The sequence below is a fragment of the Oncorhynchus mykiss genome, chromosome 21, assembly GCF_013265735.2.
Source record: "Oncorhynchus mykiss isolate Arlee chromosome 21, USDA_OmykA_1.1, whole genome shotgun sequence".
In the NCBI taxonomy this organism is placed as follows: Eukaryota; Metazoa; Chordata; class Actinopteri; order Salmoniformes; family Salmonidae; genus Oncorhynchus; species Oncorhynchus mykiss.
This window is the reverse complement of record NC_048585.1, coordinates 23092934-23112685: the sequence shown is the minus strand read 5'-3', so window position 1 is coordinate 23112685 and position 19752 is coordinate 23092934. Positions and strand designations below refer to the sequence as shown.

General features: G+C 41.6%; 2 protein-coding genes and 1 long non-coding RNA gene across 4 annotated transcripts; 1 reads left to right on the top strand and 2 right to left on the bottom strand.

Moving 5' to 3' along the window:
• The first annotated feature begins 2083 nt into the window (after positions 1-2083).
• On the top strand, positions 2084-4203 carry LOC118943006. The gene is made up of 4 exons (XR_005038742.1): positions 2084-2103; positions 2542-2606; positions 3129-3850; positions 4103-4203. It is a non-coding gene; the product is annotated as an uncharacterized LOC118943006 (long non-coding RNA).
• Positions 4204-7679: 3476 nt separating this feature from the next.
• Positions 7680-11708, bottom strand: amdhd1 (amidohydrolase domain containing 1). Its single transcript, XM_021577156.2, has 8 exons — positions 11450-11708; positions 11091-11197; positions 10354-10418; positions 9802-10079; positions 9074-9299; positions 8700-8918; positions 8376-8536; positions 7680-8104 (listed from the first exon to the last, which is right to left on the bottom strand). Exons 1-8 carry the CDS (start codon positions 11578-11580, stop codon positions 7999-8001), a joined length of 1293 nt encoding a protein of 430 aa, XP_021432831.2. The 5' UTR covers positions 11581-11708; the 3' UTR covers positions 7680-7998.
• Positions 11709-11862: 154 nt separating this feature from the next.
• Positions 11863-13714, bottom strand: ruxf (Small nuclear ribonucleoprotein F). 2 transcript variants are annotated; one of them, XM_021576743.2, is made up of 4 exons: positions 13556-13714; positions 13138-13263; positions 12643-12707; positions 11863-12132 (listed from the first exon to the last, which is right to left on the bottom strand). In XM_021576743.2, the coding sequence occupies exons 1-4, from the start codon at positions 13556-13558 to the stop codon at positions 12066-12068; spliced, it is 261 nt and encodes an 86-aa protein (XP_021432418.1). In that variant the 5' UTR covers positions 13559-13714; the 3' UTR covers positions 11863-12065.
• Positions 13715-19752: the final 6038 nt, after the last annotated feature.

Sequence of the window (19752 nt, the reverse complement as noted above, 5' to 3'; positions counted from 1 at the left end):
CATCTAGTACTGTTACAGGAGTGAACTATTATCATCTAGTACTGTTACAGGAGTGAACTCTCATCATCAAATACTGTTACAAGAGTGAACTATCATCATCATCTTGTACTGTTACAGGTGTGAACTATTATCATCATCTAGTACTGTTTCAGGAGCGAACTCTCATCATCTAGTACTGTTACAGGTGTGAACTCTCATCATCTAGTACTGTTACAGGAGTGAACTATTATCATCTAGTACTGTTACAGGAGTGAACTATTATCATCATCATCTAGTACTGTTACAGGAGTGAACTCATCACCTAGTACTGTTACAGGAGTGACCTCTCATCATCAAATACTGTTACAGGTGTGAACTATCATCATCTAGTACTGTTACAGGAGTGAACTCTCATCATCTAGTACTGTTACAGGAGTGAACTATCATCATCTAGTACTGTTACAGGTGTGACCTCTCATCATCTAGTACTGTTACAGGTGTGACCTCTCATCATCTTGTTCTGTTACAGGAGAGAAGTCATCATCTAGTACTGTTACAGAAGTGAACTATTATCATCATCATCTCGTACTGTTACAGGAGTGAACTCATCATCTGGTACTGTTACAGGAGTGAACTCATCATCAAGTACTGTTACAGGAGTGAACTATCATCATCTCGTACTATTACAGGAGTGAACTATCATCATCTAGTACTGTTACAGGAGTGAACTCATCATCAAGTACTGTTACAGGAGTGAACTATCATCATCTCGTACTATTACAGGAGTGAACTATCATCATCTAGTACTGTTACAGGAGTGAACTATCATCATCTAGTACTGTTACATGAGTGAACTATTATCATCATCACGTACTGTTTCAGGAGTGAACTATCATCATCCAGTACTGTTACAGGAGTGAACTATCATCATCATATACTACTGTTACAGGAGTGAACTCTCATCATCTAGTACTGTTACAGGAGTGAACTATCATCATTATCTAGTACTGTTACAGAAGTGAACTATTATCATCATCTAGCACTGTTACGATAGTGAACTATTATCATCTAGTACTGTTACAGGAGTGAACTATTATCATCTAGTACTGTTACAGAAGTGAACTATTATCATCATCTAGCACTGTTACAGGAGTGAACTATTATCATCATCTAGCACTGTTACAGGAGTGAACTATTATCATCATCTAGCACTGTTACAGGAGTGAACTATTATCTTCTAGTACTGTTACAGGAGTGAACTATTATCATCTAATACTGTTACAGGAGTGAACTATCATCATCTAGTACTGTTACAGGAGTGAACTATCATCATCATCTAGTACTGTTACAGGAGTGAACTATCATCATCTAGTACTGTTACAGAAGTGAACTATTATCATCATCTAGCACTGTTACAGGAGTGAACTATTATCATCTAGTACTGTTACAGGAGTGAACTATTATCATCTAGTACTGTTACAGGAGTGAACTATCATCTAGGACTGTTACAGGAGTGAACTATTATCATCATCTAGTACTGTTACAGGAGTGAACTATTATCATCATCTAGTACTGTTACAGGAGTGAACTATTATCATCTAGTACTGTTACAGGAGTGAACTCTCATCATCTAGTACTGTTATAGGAGTGAACACTCATCATCTAGTACTGTTACAGGTGTGAACTATCATCATCTAGTACTGTTACAGGTGTGAACTATCATCATCTAGTACTGTTACAGGAGTGAACTATTATCATCTAGTACTGTTACAGGAGTGAACTCTCATCATCAAATACTGTTACAAGAGTGAACTATCATCATCATCTTGTACTGTTACAGGTGTGAACTATTATCATCATCTAGTACTGTTACAGGAGTGAACTCTCATCATCAAATACTGTTACAAGAGTGAACTATCATCATCATCTTGTACTGTTACAGGTGTGAACTATTATCATCATCTAGTACTGTTTCAGGAGCGAACTCTCATCATCTAGTACTGTTACAGGTGTGAACTCTCATCATCTAGTACTGTTACAGGAGTGAACTATTATCATCTAGTACTGTTACAGGAGTGAACTATTATCATCATCTAGTACTGTTACAGGAACATGAACATGCAGGTGAGGAGCACATCTGGACACGTGTGCTTTTAGAAACGCCGGTGTATTTACATACGCTAACGTTGCTTTCAATTGGATTGGATTGCACAAAAACAGTCCGTGGGAAGCCAGAAGTCAAAAACAATTCCATTTCAGTTTACAGTGCTGGTGGGCAGGACGATTAGTCATTATGACGGAATTTGAGACAATATCTAAAGGATTGTATTATTAAACAGACTTTCCAAATGTGGGTCTGTTGTAGACCCACTTTCTTTCTGCTTATCTCATGTAAAAATAAAAGTCCCCCACAAGTTATTTATTTTTTTGTCCACATATGCTGCATGTGCAAGACTTGTATTTTGCACTAACCTGGACAGTGTGTGTGTGTGTGTGTGTGTGTGGCTGGTGCAGATTAATGCCAATGTAAATTTGTAATGTTTTTGTCATTGGTTTCGACAGTTGGCGAACACAGAAGAGTATGTGGATGGAGCGTTGGCTGGTCACCTTGGAGAAGTACTTGTTAGGTAAATAAGAGCCCTCTTCTGGATTCTCTACAATGTTGCCTTCTGCCCCTTGTCCTTCACTCCTGAGGTGATCAAGATTGACAATGACTGCGTTCATGAAATATCTACCTCTCTTAGAGCAATGACCTGGGGTGTATTCATTAGTGTAGACTGTTTCAACAGAAAGTGTTTTGCGACAAAAACAGGTTTCATATTGAACAAGTTCAGAAAAGTCCCTCAAAGTCCCACTTCGTCTTGTTTGATTTGTAGTAAATAATACCCAGTTCAAGAAAACGATGAGGGAGGGAGGGAGGGAGGGAAGGAAGTATTTGTTGAAATCAAATATTTTCTGCAATAGAATGTAACTCTATATTCTGATTTATTGGTTGAACTGCAAGTCAACCCTTTAATGAATACCAGTAGAAATGTATTCTCCCTGCACTTCTGTATCCAGCATACTTCTAGTGTGACTGATGCAGATGTTTGATTGTGGCTGTTCGGTGTAATTCTCTTTGATCTAAAGTGCGTATTCTCTACCCACAGGTGCAATAATGTTTTATATATTAGAGGAGTGGAGGAAGAAGAGGAGGACGGAGAAATGAAAGAATGATGGCGAGGATGCGACTTACAACTGATGATCTGGATGAGTGTTTAAATCGTAGCTTTTTTTTCATTTTCACTATGTGGAAAATTGACCCTTGGGGGAGCAAGTTAGTTTTATATGTGGGAAACTTTAAAGAAAACAGTTTATTTTTTCTTTTTTTCTCTCTTCTTCTACTGTTTATGATCAGTATGTATTATCACTGTAGAAAAAAAAATAAAAGGATGTTTATTGTACCCATTCCTAAACCTGCTGTCTGGTGGTATTATTACAGGTTTGTGAGGGAGGTGATTGATGTGGTGTCTCAACCTTATTATCAAACACTACACATTGAACAGAGCCTGTCAATCAATGTACAGTATTCCTCATTTTCCAAGCCCCACCCAGGATTTGGCTCTTGCACTTTGAACACCTGTTGAGCACATATTTACTTTCCCCCAAACCACTAGAAAGTGACAGCGAGGCGACATAGAAATAGAGGTGACTTACAAAAGTAATTCAACATTTTAAAGTTTAATTTCGACTATTTCAAAATGTCCAACAAACTTTTGGTAAAGAACGCGAAACAGGTGGTTTTAATTTGCCACAACGGTGAGAAGTTCCTGACGAAGGATGGGATGCAAAAGCTGTGTGTGATTGAGAACAGTAGTTTGGTTATCGGGAGGTAAGTCGAAACATTGTATCATTAATGTCCGATATAGGGCTGCAGATTGCAACATTTTTTTAATATTCAGTGGTTTGGCTACTAGTTATTGTTTGTTACAATTTGGTTAGAACGAGTTGACAAACGACTGTCAAACGTCGCAGACTACAAATTGCCCTAACGTGCTCTGAAAGTAAAATTAAATTTAGGCCTAAACCAGATGTTATTCCACCGCAAACTATTGATTAAAAGAGCTGTGTATTGTTCGTGCAGCGACGGCCTGATAAAGGATATTGGACCAGCGAGCACCATTGATTTCCAATATGCAGGGGTCTCGTTTGATAAAGTCATCGATGCAACTGGCATGTGTGTCTGCAGCTGTTACAGGTGTGACCTCTCATCATCTTGTTCTGTTACAGGAGAGAAGTCATCATCTAGTACTGTTACAGAAGTGAACTATTATCATCATCATCTCGTACTGTTACAGGAGTGAACTCATCATCTGGTACTGTTACAGGAGTGAACTATCATCATCTCGTACTATTACAGGAGTGAACTATCATCATCTAGTACTGTTACAGGAGTGAACTATCATCATCTAGTACTGTTACATGAGTGAACTATTATCATCATCACGTACTGTTTCAGGAGTGAACTATCATCATCCAGTACTGTTACAGGAGTGAACTATCATCATCATATACTACTGTTACAGGAGTGAACTCTCATCATCTAGTACTGTTACAGGAGTGAACTATCATCATTATCTAGTACTGTTACAGAAGTGAACTATTATCATCATCTAGCACTGTTACGATAGTGAACTATTATCATCTAGTACTGTTACAGGAGTGAACTATTATCATCTAGTACTGTTACAGAAGTGAACTATTATCATCATCTAGCACTGTTACAGGAGTGAACTATTATCATCATCTAGCACTGTTACAGGAGTGAACTATTATCATCATCTAGCACTGTTACAGGAGTGAACTATTATCATCATCTAGCACTGTTACAGGAGTGAACTATTATCTTCTAGTACTGTTACAGGAGTGAACTATTATCATCTAATACTGTTACAGGAGTGAACTATCATCATCTAGTACTGTTACAGGAGTGAACTATCATCATCATCTAGTACTGTTACAGGAGTGAACTATCATCATCTAGTACTGTTACAGAAGTGAACTATTATCATCATCTAGCACTGTTACAGGAGTGAACTATTATCATCTAGTACTGTTACAGGAGTGAACTATTATCATCTAGTACTGTTACAGGAGTGAACTATCATCTAGGACTGTTACAGGAGTGAACTATTATCATCATCTAGTACTGTTACAGGAGTGAACTATTATCATCATCTAGTACTGTTACAGGAGTGAACTATTATCATCTAGTACGGTTACAGGAGTGAACTCTCATCATCTAGTACTGTTAAAGGAGTGAACACTCATCATCTAGTACTGTTACAGGTGTGAACTATCATCATCTAGTACTGTTACAGGTGTGAACTATCATCATCTAGTACTGTTACAGGAGTGAACTATTATCATCTAGTACTGTTACAGGAGTGAACTCTCATCATCAAATACTGTTACAAGAGTGAACTATCATCATCATCTTGTACTGTTACAGGTGTGAACTATTATCATCATCTAGTACTGTTTCAGGAGCGAACTCTCATCATCTAGTACTGTTACAGGTGTGAACTATCATCATCTAGTACTGTTACAGGAGTGAACTATTACTATCTTGTTCTGTTACAGGAGTGAACTCATCTAGTACTGTTACAGAAGTGAACTATTATCATCATCTCGTACTATTACAGGAGTGAACTATCATCATCTAGTACTGTTACAGGAGTGAAATATCATCATCTAGTACTGTTACAGAAGTGAACTATTATCATCATCTAGTACTGTTACAGGAGTGAACTATTATCATCATCCAGTACCGTTACAGGAGTGAACTATTATCATCATCACGTACTGTTTCAGGAGTGAACTATCATCATCATCTAGTACTGTTGCAGGAGTGAACTATCATCATCTAGTACTGTTACAGGAGTGAACTATTATCATCTAGTACTGTTACAGAAGTGAACTATTATCATCATCTAGCACTGTTACAGGAGTGAACTATTATCATCATCTAGCACTGTTACAGGAGTGAACTATTATCATCTAGTACTGTTACAGGAGTGAACTATCATCTAGGACTGTTACAGGAGTGAACTATTATCATCATCTAGTACTGTTACAAGAGTGAACTATCATCATCTAGTACTGTTACAGGAGTGAACTCTCATCATCTAGTACTTTTACAGGAGTGAACTATTATCATCATCTCGTACTGTTGCAGGAGTGAACTATTATCATCATCTAGTACTGTTACAGGAGTGAACTATTATCATCAACTAGTACTGTTACAGGAGTGAACTCTCATCATCTAGTACTTTTACAGGAGTGAACTATTATCATCATCTCGTACTGTTACAGGAGTGAACTATTATCATCATCTAGTACTGTTACAGGAGTGAACTATAATTTAGTACTGTTACAGGAGTGAACTATAATTTAGTACTGTTACAGGAGTGAACTATAATTTAGTACTGTTACAGGAGTGAACTATAATTTAGTACTGTTACAGGAGTGAACTATAATTTAGTACTGTTACAGGAGTGAACTATAATTTAGTACTGTTACAGGAGTGAACTATAATTTAGTACTGTTACAGGAGTGAACTATAATTTAGTACTGTTACAGGAGTGAACTATAATTTAGTACTGTTACAGGAGTGCCCCAAGAGAAACACACCAATGCCACCTCATTCTGCAGAATATTGTCTCATGATTCTGAGGTTGTGGCTCAATGGTTAGAACCCGTCACATAACCCTGAGTTTGGGTTTAAACCTCAACTCTTACACGTGTGAATTTCTGCAACTCTTAATGTCAAACATACAAAGAGGTGCAAGAAAAGTGTGACGGAATCTGGCTTGTGAAACACACCTTCCACGTCGTTCATTCTTTTCCATAGAACACATAGTCTCATTGATTATCCGTTACAGAAAGACTAGAGGGAGAAATGTGAAGCATTTCGGTACTTAAATCTCTGCCTCCTACCTAGAGGTTATGGGTTCAAACCTCATCTCTTATGCTTTAATGTACATTTCAACAATTCTCTATGTCAAACATCCAGAGGGGAGTGTGAAGGAGTCTGTGGCTCTGGTGTAAGGCTCTTGCCCCATTAGTACAGGGTTGTAGGTCTGAACCTAGTTGCTGGCTCTGGCTCATGGTTGCCTATTGGGACTCTGAGTCAAGGGTGCCACACAAAGATGGTTGGAGCAATAAGCGGGGGTGGTTAACTCCCTGGGGGGGCCTGCAACTTCAGAGCAGTGGTTATGAAGAAAATCTCCCGAAAAAAGTGGACACTTAGTTTTTAACTGTAGGCAACTCTTCATTTAAATACTAAGTGTCCACTTTTTTCTGGAGATTTTTTTCCCATACCATCTTTGAGTGGCAGCACCTCTTTAGCACTCGCGCAACCATGCTCCAGTGTCACACACAGGACTGGATCATACTGAGCACAGTCCCCTTGCAACACTACTGGTATGCTTGATCAGTTGAGCTGGCAGAGAGTACCATGTTCTACAGGCTGAGCTTCCTCACTAATGATTCACTCACCTGTGTAAGCTTTACTAACTCTTCTACAACCTCAGAGAGAGAGAGACAGGAAGGGGAGGGGTGTAGAGCTGAAGGGCGAAAGATTAACAGAGCAAGAACGAGAGGAACCAAGGGTCAGAAGGTCTCCAACCTAAAACACGGCAAAAAAATGACAGCGCAAGAATGGAGACTTTTGTTTATGGTAAGAAAAACATTTAAATCACGTTATTTTTAACAAACACTTACTGGATATGAACCCTACCCAACTCTACAGTAATTTGGAGATTGGAGAAACAATGGTTCAAAGCCGATACTCAAATGTTACCACATACCCCACTGACACTGAATATCTGGTTAATATTAACTGTCTATTTACAAAACCTTGACTGTGAGCTGTGTCCATTTATAGGGACACACAGCCCTGTCCACTAGGCCACGGGGCTAAGGGCCGTGTGAGACTATGTCTGGGGGAAGAACAATTATTCAAAACCAATTTTGGAGTTAGAAGTCCATGGTTTTGTCGTTGTTGTAGACGACGTTGCCCCTGATGACAACGTAGCGGATCAGTTCCTGGTGTCCTCCTAACTGGTAGATGAGATGCTCCCACCTGCCGGATAACACCAACACAACACTGTCAGTACACACACACACACACACACACACACAACCTTAGGTAGTCTCACTCACACAAACCAACCGGTTCCATTCACACAGCTACTGCATTTTAGACAACGCCATACACAGTCGTCACCACAATTACAAGATAACCTTCAGCAGCTAGATGACTTAACGGTCAACTGGAACATACACTGTGGTGTTTGACCAGTAAATTAAGCCAGCTCTTAAAATATAGTAGTATTTATTGACAGTAACTTTACCGTGGTGCGTTGAGGACCAGCAGGTCGCCGTGTTTGTTGACCTCCAGGGAGCCGTGCGTGTGAGAGCGGCCCAGGGCGTAGGCTGCGTTGATGGTGGCGGCGGCCAGAGCTTCAGGCATGGACATCCTCATGTTGACACACGCCAGGTGCATCACCACTGGCTGGGATAGACAGAGAGGGATAAAGAGATGATGACAGAGGGATCGCTATATAGAGGAATAGGCTTTTTACCTTCTCCCACTAACTCATTGAACTTACCCCCACAGCCCCCTCCATCTTTCCCCCCTAACTTTCCTCCTCCACCCCCCGTCCTCTGGTACTCACCATCGAGCAACAGTAGGCATTAGGGTTGAAGTCACTGCCCAGGGCAACAATGACCCCAGCCTCCAGCATGTCTCGGGCCCGTGGCTGGGGCAACCGTAGGATGTAAGCGGTGGTTGGGAGCAGGATGGCGGCGGTCTTAGCTGTCGCCATGGCAGCGATGCCCTCATCTGTCACCTCCTCCAGGTGACTGATAGCCAAGGCACCAAGCTCTGCCCCCAGCTAGCACCACCAGAGAAACACACACACACACACACAAAACAGGAATGGTTAAGTGAGATGGACAGTACCATAGACACTTAAATAATACGTACAGGTAGTAAACCAGCTGTTGTTACACCAGTGACAGAAGAGAGGTGCAGGTTGATGATGCGTACCTGTGCAGAGTTCATGGGGTGCAGCTCGTCTCCGTGGAAGTTGATGTTGAGGCCCATGTCCAGGCCAGCCTGCAGGATGGAGCGTGTGGAGGACAGGTCAAAGACACCCTGCTCACAGAACACATCTATGTTGTCCACCCTCAGGGCCCCCGCTAACATACGCTCACTCAGCCGCGGCAACTGGACCTTAAGGATGTCTGTTGTCGCCTCGGCAACAGTCTTACCCCTGGGAAAGAATCAAAAGGGGTGGGTATTTAATAACACCTAGTGAGGACGAAAGTCAGTAGGGTTAGCTGTATGGGTGTGGGTGAATGTAATACATAACCTCAACAGGTCATGACGGGGTGGAAGTGAGGTGTCTGTTCAGGATGGGGAATTTTTGCTCTGTCCAGAATACCTCTGAAGTACCACCTCGTGTGCATTTTACCAGCTTGTCTATGGTGTCATGAGTCTTCTCAACTACCTCCTGTGGATAGACCAACTACCCCCTGTGGATAGGCCAACTACCCCCTGTGGATAGGCCAACTACCCCCTGTGGATAGGCCAACTACCCCCTGTGGATAGGCCAACTACCCCCTGTGGATAGGCCAACTACCCCCTGTGGATAGACCAACTACCCCCTGTGGATAGGCCAACTACCCCCTGTGGATAGGCCAACTACCCCCTGTGGATAGGCCAACTACCCCCGGTGGTCCTAGTACCACTTGTGTAGAGTGTGTGTTCAGTACTTAGGGACGGCGTGTGCGCCACAGTAGGTAGACGATATATTGATTGGCAGGGTACGTCTGGCCGTCTCGATGACCTCCAGCATCTTCAGCTCTGTCTGCAGCTCCAGGCCGTAGCCACTCTTACACTCCACCAGGGTAGTGCCTGCCCGCTGCATCCGACCCAGCCTGCCTATCAGAGAGGCCAGCAGGGTGGAGGCAAGAGCAGCCCGGGTGTGCTCCACTGTGAAGTGGATCCCTCCTCCGGCACGGTGCACATCCATGTAGGTGGCACCAGCCAACTGTAAGCACACACAACATTACCTAGGCTGCGTTTTGACAGGTAGCCCAATTCTGATATTTTTTCACAAATTGGACTTTTGAAAAATCAGATCAGCTCTGAAAAAGATCTTGTGTGAAACGATCTGATGCGATTGGTAAAAAGACCAATTTGTGGAAAAAAAGATCAGAATTGGGCTGCTTGTTTAAACGCCATATAAAGCTTTACTCTGAAAGATGAGTCATATTACAAGCTGTTGAGGCAGAGGGGACAGGACCCATGGAAGTCATATTTACCTTCAAGGCAAATTCATGCACCCTGTCTCCAGCCCATACGGGGTGGGTGTGTGCATCAACCAGTCCTGAAACGCAATAATCAAAGAGCACAACTGCATTTCTGTAAAACCTAATTCTCTACATGATAGAACACTAAACCAATGATTCAAATATTTGTATCAATAGAACGGGGGTGCGTTCGGCAGGACCTAACGTTTTGGAACATTCAAATAAAAAATATGTTATGTAGACCAAACATGGCTATCTGACACACAGGAGGCTGCTGAGGGGAGAATGGTTCATAATAATGGCCAGAACAGAGCAAATGGAATGACATCAAACACACGGAAACCATGTGTTTGATGTATTTGATACCATTCCACTGATTCCGCTCCAGCCATTACCACGAGCCCGTGCTCCCCAATTAATGTGCCACCAACCTAATGTGCACTGACTTGTAGAATACAGAATAATGTCGGCCCTATTCATGGCAATTCTATTTGCACAGTTCGACAACGTTTGGCAAATAAACGTGGCCAAAGTTGCATGTTTACATGGCTCTTGCTATCCAGTATCCTTGGGACATCCCTACCCCATTGAAGTTGCCATTTAAAATGGCATGGGTTAAATTTAGGATTAGGAAAAGGTTATGGTTAGGATTAAGGATCCCAGATAGCGCAAACCATGTTTACACCGGTGTGCACACCTAGATCTACCGCCCCCTATTGTCCAGGGTGGTGTATTGCACTGATACTTGCCTGGAATGACACACATGCCAGTTGCATCGATGACTTTATCAAACGAGACCCCTGCATATTGGAAATCAATGGTGCTCGCTGGTCCAATATCCTTTATCAGGCCGTCGCTGCACGAACAATACACAGCTCTTTTAATCAATAGTTTGCGGTGGAATAACATCTGGTTTAGGCCTAAATTTAATTTTACTTTCAGAGCACGTTAGGGCAATTTGTAGTCTGCGACGTTTGACAGTCGTTTGTCGACTCGTTCTAACCAAATTGTAACAAACAATAACTAGTAGCCAAACCACTGAATATTAAAAAAATGTTGCAATCTGCAGCCCTATATCGGACATTAATGATACAATGTTTCGACTTACCTCCCGATAACCAAACTACTGTTCTCAATCACACACAGCTTTTGCATCCCATCCTTCGTCAGGAACTTCTCACCGTTGTGGCAAATTAAAACCACCTGTTTCGCGTTCTTTACCAAAAGTTTGTTGGACATTTTGAAATAGTCGAAATTAAACTTTAAAATGTTGAATTACTTTTGTAAGTCACCTCTATTTCTATGTCGCCTCGCTGTCACTTTCTAGTGGTTTGGGGGAAAGTAAATATGTGCTCAACAGGTGTTCAAAGTGCAAGAGCCAAATCCTGGGTGGGGCTTGGAAAATGAGGAATACTGTACATTGATTGACAGGCTCTGTTCAATGTGTAGTGTTTGATAATAAGGTTGAGACACCACATCAATCACCTCCCTCACAAACCTGTAATAATACCACCAGACAGCAGGTTTAGGAATGGGTACAATAAACATCCTTTTATTTTTTTTTCTACAGTGATAATACATACTGATCATAAACAGTAGAAGAAGAGAAAAGTTTCACACATATAAAACTAACTTGCTTCCCCAAGGGTCAATTTTCCACATAGTGAAAATGAAAAAAAAACAACTAAGATTTAAACACTCATCCAGATGTCTCATCCTCGCCATCATTCTTTCATTTCTCCGTCCTCCTCTTCTTCCTCCACTCCTCTAATATATAAAACATTATTGCACCTGTGGGTAGAGAATACGCACTTTAGATCAAAGAGAATTACACCAAACAGCCACAATCAAACATCTGCATCAGTCACACTAGAAGTATGCTGGATACAGAAGTGCAGGGAGAATACATTTCTACTGGTATTCATTAAAGGGTTGACTTGCAGTTCAACCAATAAATCAGAATATAGAGTTACATTCTATTGCAGAAAATATTTGATTTCAACAAATACTTCCTTCCCTCCCTCATCGTTTTCTTGAACTGGGTATTATTTACTACAAATCAAACAAGACGAAGTGGGACTTTGAGGGACTTTTCTGAACTTGTTCAATATGAAACCTGTTTTTGTCGCAAAACACTTTCTGTTGAAACAGTCTACACTAATGAATACACCCCAGGTCACTGCTCTAAGAGAGGTAGATATTTCATGAACGCAGTCATTGTCAATCTTGATCACCTCAGGAGTGAAGGACAAGGGGCAGAAGGCAACATTGTAGAGAATCCAGAAGAGGGCTCTTATTTACCTAACAAGTACTTCTCCAAGGTGACCAGCCAACGCTCCATCCACATACTCTTCTGTGTTCGCCAACTGTCGAAACCAATGACAAAAACATTACAAATTTACATTGGCATTAATCTGCACCAGCCACACACACACACACACTGTCCAGGTTAGTGCAAAATACAAGTCTTGCACATGCAGCATATGTGGACAAAAAAATAAATAACTTGTGGGGGACTTTTATTTTGACATGAGATAAGCAGAAAGAAAGTGGGTCTACAACAGACCCACATTTGGAAAGTCTGTTTAATAATACAATCCTTTAGATATTGTCTCAAATTCCGTCATAATGACTAATCGTCCTGCCCACCAGCACTGTAAACTGAAATGGAATTGTTTTTGACTTCTGGCTTCCCACGGACTGTTTTTGTGCAATCCAATCCAATTGAAAGCAACGTTAGCGTATGTAAATACACCGGCGTTTCTAAAAGCACACGTGTCCAGATGTGCTCCTCACCTGCATGTTCATGTAGCTGTCCACAGACACTAGGTAGCCCTTGTACTCCATCCCCCACTTCAGCTTCACCATCACCGGCTTGCCTGTCAGGCCGTTCAGGAAGGGCTTGGGGTTCAGGGGTAAACTCTACACACACAGCAACGGGAAGACGGTGGGATTATTGTTATGGGTAATAATTTAATATAACAAAATAGAACGTCCAGACCCATGTGTAGGGAAGAACATACGTATATCACCATGCAATGAAACGCATATTAGATTTCAATCTGCAACATGATTATGTGCTGCTCATTCACTGCAATGAATGAATGGGATAACGTTAGCTTGCTGGAAAAAGGCACCCAACTCAACTGCTGATCCGTTTTTCTTTTCAAAAGATCCTGGCAATTGTATTATAACCAACCATGTCAACACTCACCATTGCTGTGCGAAATGTGGTGCTATTATATCTTAGTACTTTACTATCTTTTCGACACAAAAACGTCCAGATTAGCACGCATTGCCGCCGAAACCAGGAAACTGGAGCAAATCAACTTTGACCCAAAACAAATGTTAATCAATTGAGAAGAAGAGCTCGAAATATTTATGTACCGCCACCTAGTGTACTGAGGGGCAAAAATTAAGAGACATGATTTACATTTCCATGTTCATTGCTCATTGGGGCAGATATTTTAACGGAAAATGTTATAGATAAGTAAAGGACAGTAAACTATTATATTTATCCATATCCATCTTCAAATGGTTGCGTTTTATTCAAAAGACTGCCCATGTGTATGGGACAATGGCGCCCTCTGGCGGTTATAGTGGTTATCGTGTTGAGTACTGCACCTCGGTCCACTTCCCAAAAATCTTTGAGCTGTGATGTGACTTATTTACTATCAATGGATGTAATCTACCTAGATAAAGCTTTACTAATTTCTATGTAACGCAGCAAATAAACAAATTCTATGTTTTCAAGCCAAAACCCAGTCTTCAGTCATGTCCCAGGAGGAGTGGCCCATCAATGGAAACCACTGGTGTCCAAGGTCATTGTAATTGAATTAAAAACATTTGAAACAAGATTTGAAATCTGCATTTAATTTCAAATATAATGTTTATTTATTTTCAATAAATGAATATGTTTTGTCTGGAATTGCATGAAGAACTTATGGCATAGAGGTAAACTGTCATATCTGGGTCTGTCTGGCAGCACTCTTTACTCTTACTAAACCGTTTGGCAAGTTTGAACTTGAGATTATGAATAATACTTCCAACAGCAAGGGATGGTTTAAGTGGAAATTCCTTTGAAATTACACTAAACCGTCTTTACATTACTGAAATACTGATGTCCTTACATCAATGTTAATGTGTTTGTGTGAGCATGTTCAGGTGTGTGTGTGTGTGTGTGTGTGTGTGTGTGTCAAATGAAATCAAATTTTATTGGTCACATACACATGGTTAGCAGATGTTAATTTGAGTGTAGCGAAATGCTTGTGCTTCTAGTGCCAACAGTGTAGTAATATATAACAAGTAATCTAACAAATTCACAACAACTACCTTATACACACAAATGTAAAGGGATGAATAAGAATATGTACATATAAATATATGGATGAGCGATGGCCTAGGCTAGATACAGTAGATGGTATAGAATACAGTATAAACACGATATGAGATGAGTAATGTAGGATGTGTAGACATTATTAAAGTGCCGTTATTTAAAGTGAATAGTGGTACCTTATTAAATAAATTTATTAAAGTGGCCAGAGATTTGAGTCTGTATGTTGGCAGCAGCCACTCTATGTTAGTGATGGCTGTTTAACAGTCTGATGGCCTTGAGATAGAAGCTGTTTTTCAGTCTCTCGGTCCCTGCTTTGATGCACCTGTACTGACCTCGCCTTCTGGATGATAGCGAGGTGAACAGGCAGTGGCTCGGGTGGATGTTGTCCTTGATGATCTTTTTGGCCTCCCTGTGACATCGGGTGCTGTAGGTGTCCTGGAAGGCAGGTAGTTTGCCCCCGGTGATGCGTTGTGCAGACCGCACTACCCTCTGGAGAGCCTTGCAGTTGTGGGCGGAGTAGTTTCCATGCCAGGCGGTGATAGGTGACAAGCCAAATTTAGGTGACAAGCCAAATTTCTTCAGCCTCCTGAGGTTTCCACTTTCCACCTTCTCCACTACTGTCCCATCGATGTGGATAGGGGGGTGCTCCCTCTGCTGTTTCCTGAAGTCCACGATCATCTGCTTTGTTTTGTTGACGTTGAGTGAGAGGTTATTTTCCTGAAACCATACTCCGAGGGCCCTCACCTAGCTGGGTGCATCTCGTCATTGTTGGTAATCAAGCCTACCACTGTAGTGTCGTCTGCAAACTTGATGATTGACACAGTCATGATTGACGCAGTCACACAGTCATGGTTGAACAAGGAGTACAGAAGAGGGCTGAGAACCCACCCTTGTGGGGCCCCAGTGTTGAGGATCAGCGGGGTGGAGATGTTGTTTCCTACCCTCACCACCTGGGGGCATCAGAAAGTCAAGGACCCAGTTGCACAAGGCTGTGTCGAGACCCAGATTCTCGAGCGTAATGATGAGTTTGGAGGGTACTATGGTGTTAAATGCTGAGCTGTAGTCAATGAACAGCATTCTTACATAGGTATTCCTCTTGTCCAGATGGGATAGGGCAGTGTGCAGTGTGATGGCGATTGCTTCGTCTGTGGACCTATTGGGGCAGTAAGCAAAGTGTGGGTGGGTCTAGGGTATCAGGTAGGGTGGAGGTGATATGATCCTTCACTAGTCTCTCAAAGTACTTCATGATGACAGAAGTGAGTGTTACGAGGCGATAAAGGGCATAAAAGGGCATTGTGTGAGCGGGTGTGTGTTTGTGTGTATCTGGTTGTATAAACAGACATACACCTAGGTATGTATCATGGCAAAACTCTTATACTGTTAAAGGATAGTTAAACTATCACTAATCATGAGCTGCTGCATGCATGACCTAGGATAACACTGACATGTCCCATTGTCTACTGTGTAATAGATGTGCAGGGATGAAGACTCATGGGGAAGATGGAAACAGAAGTGCAGGATATAATCCAGGAGAACTAGAGCTTTCAGCAAAACAGAGAATGAAATATATTAGACAGTATGCAGGTCTGCTCTGGTGGGCTCCATGCAGAGTAGCCATGCTGGGCTCATTGAGGTGAAGCAGAAAGCAGCAGAGAGGAGGCGGTTGAGGGCCTATCAAAGAATTAGAGCAGGAGATCACTGAGCTAAAGGGGGGGGGGGGGGGGGGGGGAATTGAGGGTCAGAGCCCCACATCATTCCTGAATACCAATGCAGCGCCATGACTTCACTGTCCTACTGTATAATGCTCATCGCCAGCACTGACCACACGAGGGCAACATGTACACAGACACTGTTTGTTACTGATTTAGCTCAAATGTCACAATATTTGGAAGCGTGTAGCCTATTGCAGAGAGAGAATATGCTATAATCAAACCCCATATCCTAAGCAGCACTGTCACCAGCTACACTTTTATATAGGCCTAATGACAAGAGGAGAAGTTATAATATTATTGAGATTTTGCCTATAATATTAGGCCTACAATAAGATATTTTGGGATTTTGGCAATACCCTTAATCGACTTCCGCTGAGTCAGATGATCTCGTGGGTACCATTTTTATGTCTCTATGTGCAGTTTGAAGGAAGTTGATAACAAGCGCTAGCGGAGCTTGCTAACTAGCATTGGCGCAATTACTGGAAGTCTATGGGCATCTGCATGCTAGCAGATCCGTATAGACTCCCAGTCATTGCGCTAACGCTAGTTAGCATTGGCTCGCGAAAATACCCTTTACTGCCTTCATAATGGACACAGAGACCTAAAAATGGTATCCACCAGTTCGTCTGACTCTGGGGAACTATTTGCCAAAATTCCAAAGTATCCCTTTAAGAGTACTTTGGAAACGGAAGCAGGACTTTGGTAGGCTATTAAAATATAATCTAGGAATTAAAAGGCCAACCCCTGGTATAATCATCTCTGCATAGGCCAGGGTAGTTAATTAATTAATTGGTACTACATAAAACAGATCAGTTAATAATTCTCAATTGGCTTGCATTCCACTCCAATTAGCTGGGATTTGGATAGGCCATCAGTAGCATATTGTCAACATAGCCCATGCAGAAGTGTATTTAGCCAAGTGACCAAACTCCCCATATATATACACTACCGGTCAAAAGTTTGAGGTCACTTACAAATGTCCTTGTTTTTGAAAGAAAAGCTATTTTTTTGCTCATTAAAATAACATCAAATTGATCATAAATACAGTGTAGACATTGTTAATGTTGTAAATGACTATTGTAGCTAGAAACTGAATATTTTTTACGGAATATCTACATAGCTGTACAGAGGCCCATTATCAGCAACCATCACTCCTGTGTTCCAATGGCACATTGTGTTAGCTAATCCAAGTTGATCATTTTAAAAGGCTAATTGATCATTAGAAAACCCTTTTGCAATTATGTTAGCACAGCTGAAAACTGTTGTTCTGCTTAAAGAAGCAATAAAACTGGCCTTCTTTAGACTAGTTGAGTATCTGGAGCATCAGCATTTGTGGGTTCGATTACAGGCTCAAAATGGCCAGAAATAAATAACTTTCTTCTGAAACTTGTCAGTTTATTCTTGCTCTGAGAAATGAAGGCTATTCCATGCGAGAAATTGCCAAGAAACTGAAGATCTCGTACAGCGCTGTGTACTACTCCCTTCACAGAACAGCGCAAACTGTTTCTAACCAGAATAGAAAGAGGAGTGGGAGGCCCTGGTGCACAACTGAGCAAGAGGACAAGTACATTAGAGTGTCTAGTTTGAGAAACAGATGCCTCACAAGTCCTCAACTGGCAGCTTCATTAAATAGTGACCACAAAACACCAGTCTCAACGTCAACAATGAAGAGGCGACTCTGGGATGCTGGCCTTCTAGGTATGAAAAACAAGGACATTTCTAAGTGACCCCAAATTTCTTTGTTGTTGTTGTTGTATTTTACCCCCTTTTTCTCCCCAATTTCGATTTTGTCTCATCGCTGCAACTCCCCAACAGGCTTGGGAGGCAAAGTTCGAGTCATGCCTCCTCCAAAACATGACCCGCCAAACCTTGCTTCTTAACACCCGCCCGCTTAACCTGGAAGCCAGCCGCACCAATGTCTCGGAAGAAACACAGTTCAACTGACGACCTGTGTCAGCCTGCAGGAGCCTGGCCCGCCACAAGGAGTCGCTAGAGTGCGATGAGCCAAGTAAAGCCCGCCCGTCCAAACCCTCCCCTAACCCAGACGACGCTGGGCCAATTGGGTGCTGCCCTATGGGACTCCCAATCACGGCTGGTTGTGATACAGCCTGGGATCAAACCCAGGTCTGTAGTGCTGCCTCTAGCACTGCGATGCAGTGCCTTAGACCATTGCGCCACTCAGGAGGCCCCCAAACTCCACAATTTTAAAGTAAGTGCCCAGTGAAAATCTCTCTCGGTTTAACTCGTCCTACACTGGTATTTGTGGCCAAAACATAAATGGGAGAAAAAACACTTCAAAACCTCAATCTCAAATTTGTATCTCAAACAGGTGTTTCAAAAATGCTTGCTATTTCCTCATATAACATGACGTCATCTCCCTGAGGAGGATGAGCTGGCCTATCAGCATTCTAGAGGAGGATGAGTTGGCCGGTCAATGGTTTACTTGCGTGAATATTTATAATGTCCAGTACACACACACCACTCTGTTGTTGGGGAATGCCCACACCATTCCAACACAGAAACGCTGCTGTTTTAACATAATTAATAAAACATCTTGGAAGGAAAACTATTTCACTCATATTGTCAGTTATTGTAGGTCATATTTCATAGAAATCTGGAAACACTGGGCAGTTACTTTAGTTAAAAGTGGGTCACTAGCTGGGTTTCCATCCAATTGGTGACAGATTTTCTTGTGAATATTCTCAAATCTGCATAAGTAAAATATGCGCATTTGATGTGTTTACATCAAATTGACTTGTGCTAAAAGTCTGTGTGTGATGACATAATACACATACAAAATAACTGTTGCGGTTCAATTCCCATGTACAGATAAAAATAAAAAATAAAGTTAAATGGGTTTCCATTGTATTTTCAACTCTACTGATGTCACAAAACATTTGTTATATAGCGAATGTGCCCACCCTGGTATTGGCATATGTGCTCTAGCCACCAGCTTGCAGATACAGTTGTGGGTACAGTCTACGCATGATAAGATTATTATGGCCAAAAGAGTGAGATTGTTTTAATTTGCCAAACGGCAGCCAAACATGGATTCATCAAGTCACCAGAATAAGATCCTCGATATTAATTGGAAAGTAGCATTAACCTCATCACCTTGCACTTTCACCACCCTATGAAGTTCATCATCATGTATTTAATCTGTAGCCAAATAAACTGTATGCTTTCCCGAGTCCTAGTGGGATGACCACATAAACATGTCATCCGTGACTCCAAATTTACTTCGATATGATGGTTATGTCAATATTTGGTCATAAAAGCGTTTCCACCTTCATTTCTCGCATAATACATGAACCTACACACAAATATCCAACCTTATATTTGACCGACAATATTAGCTGTTTC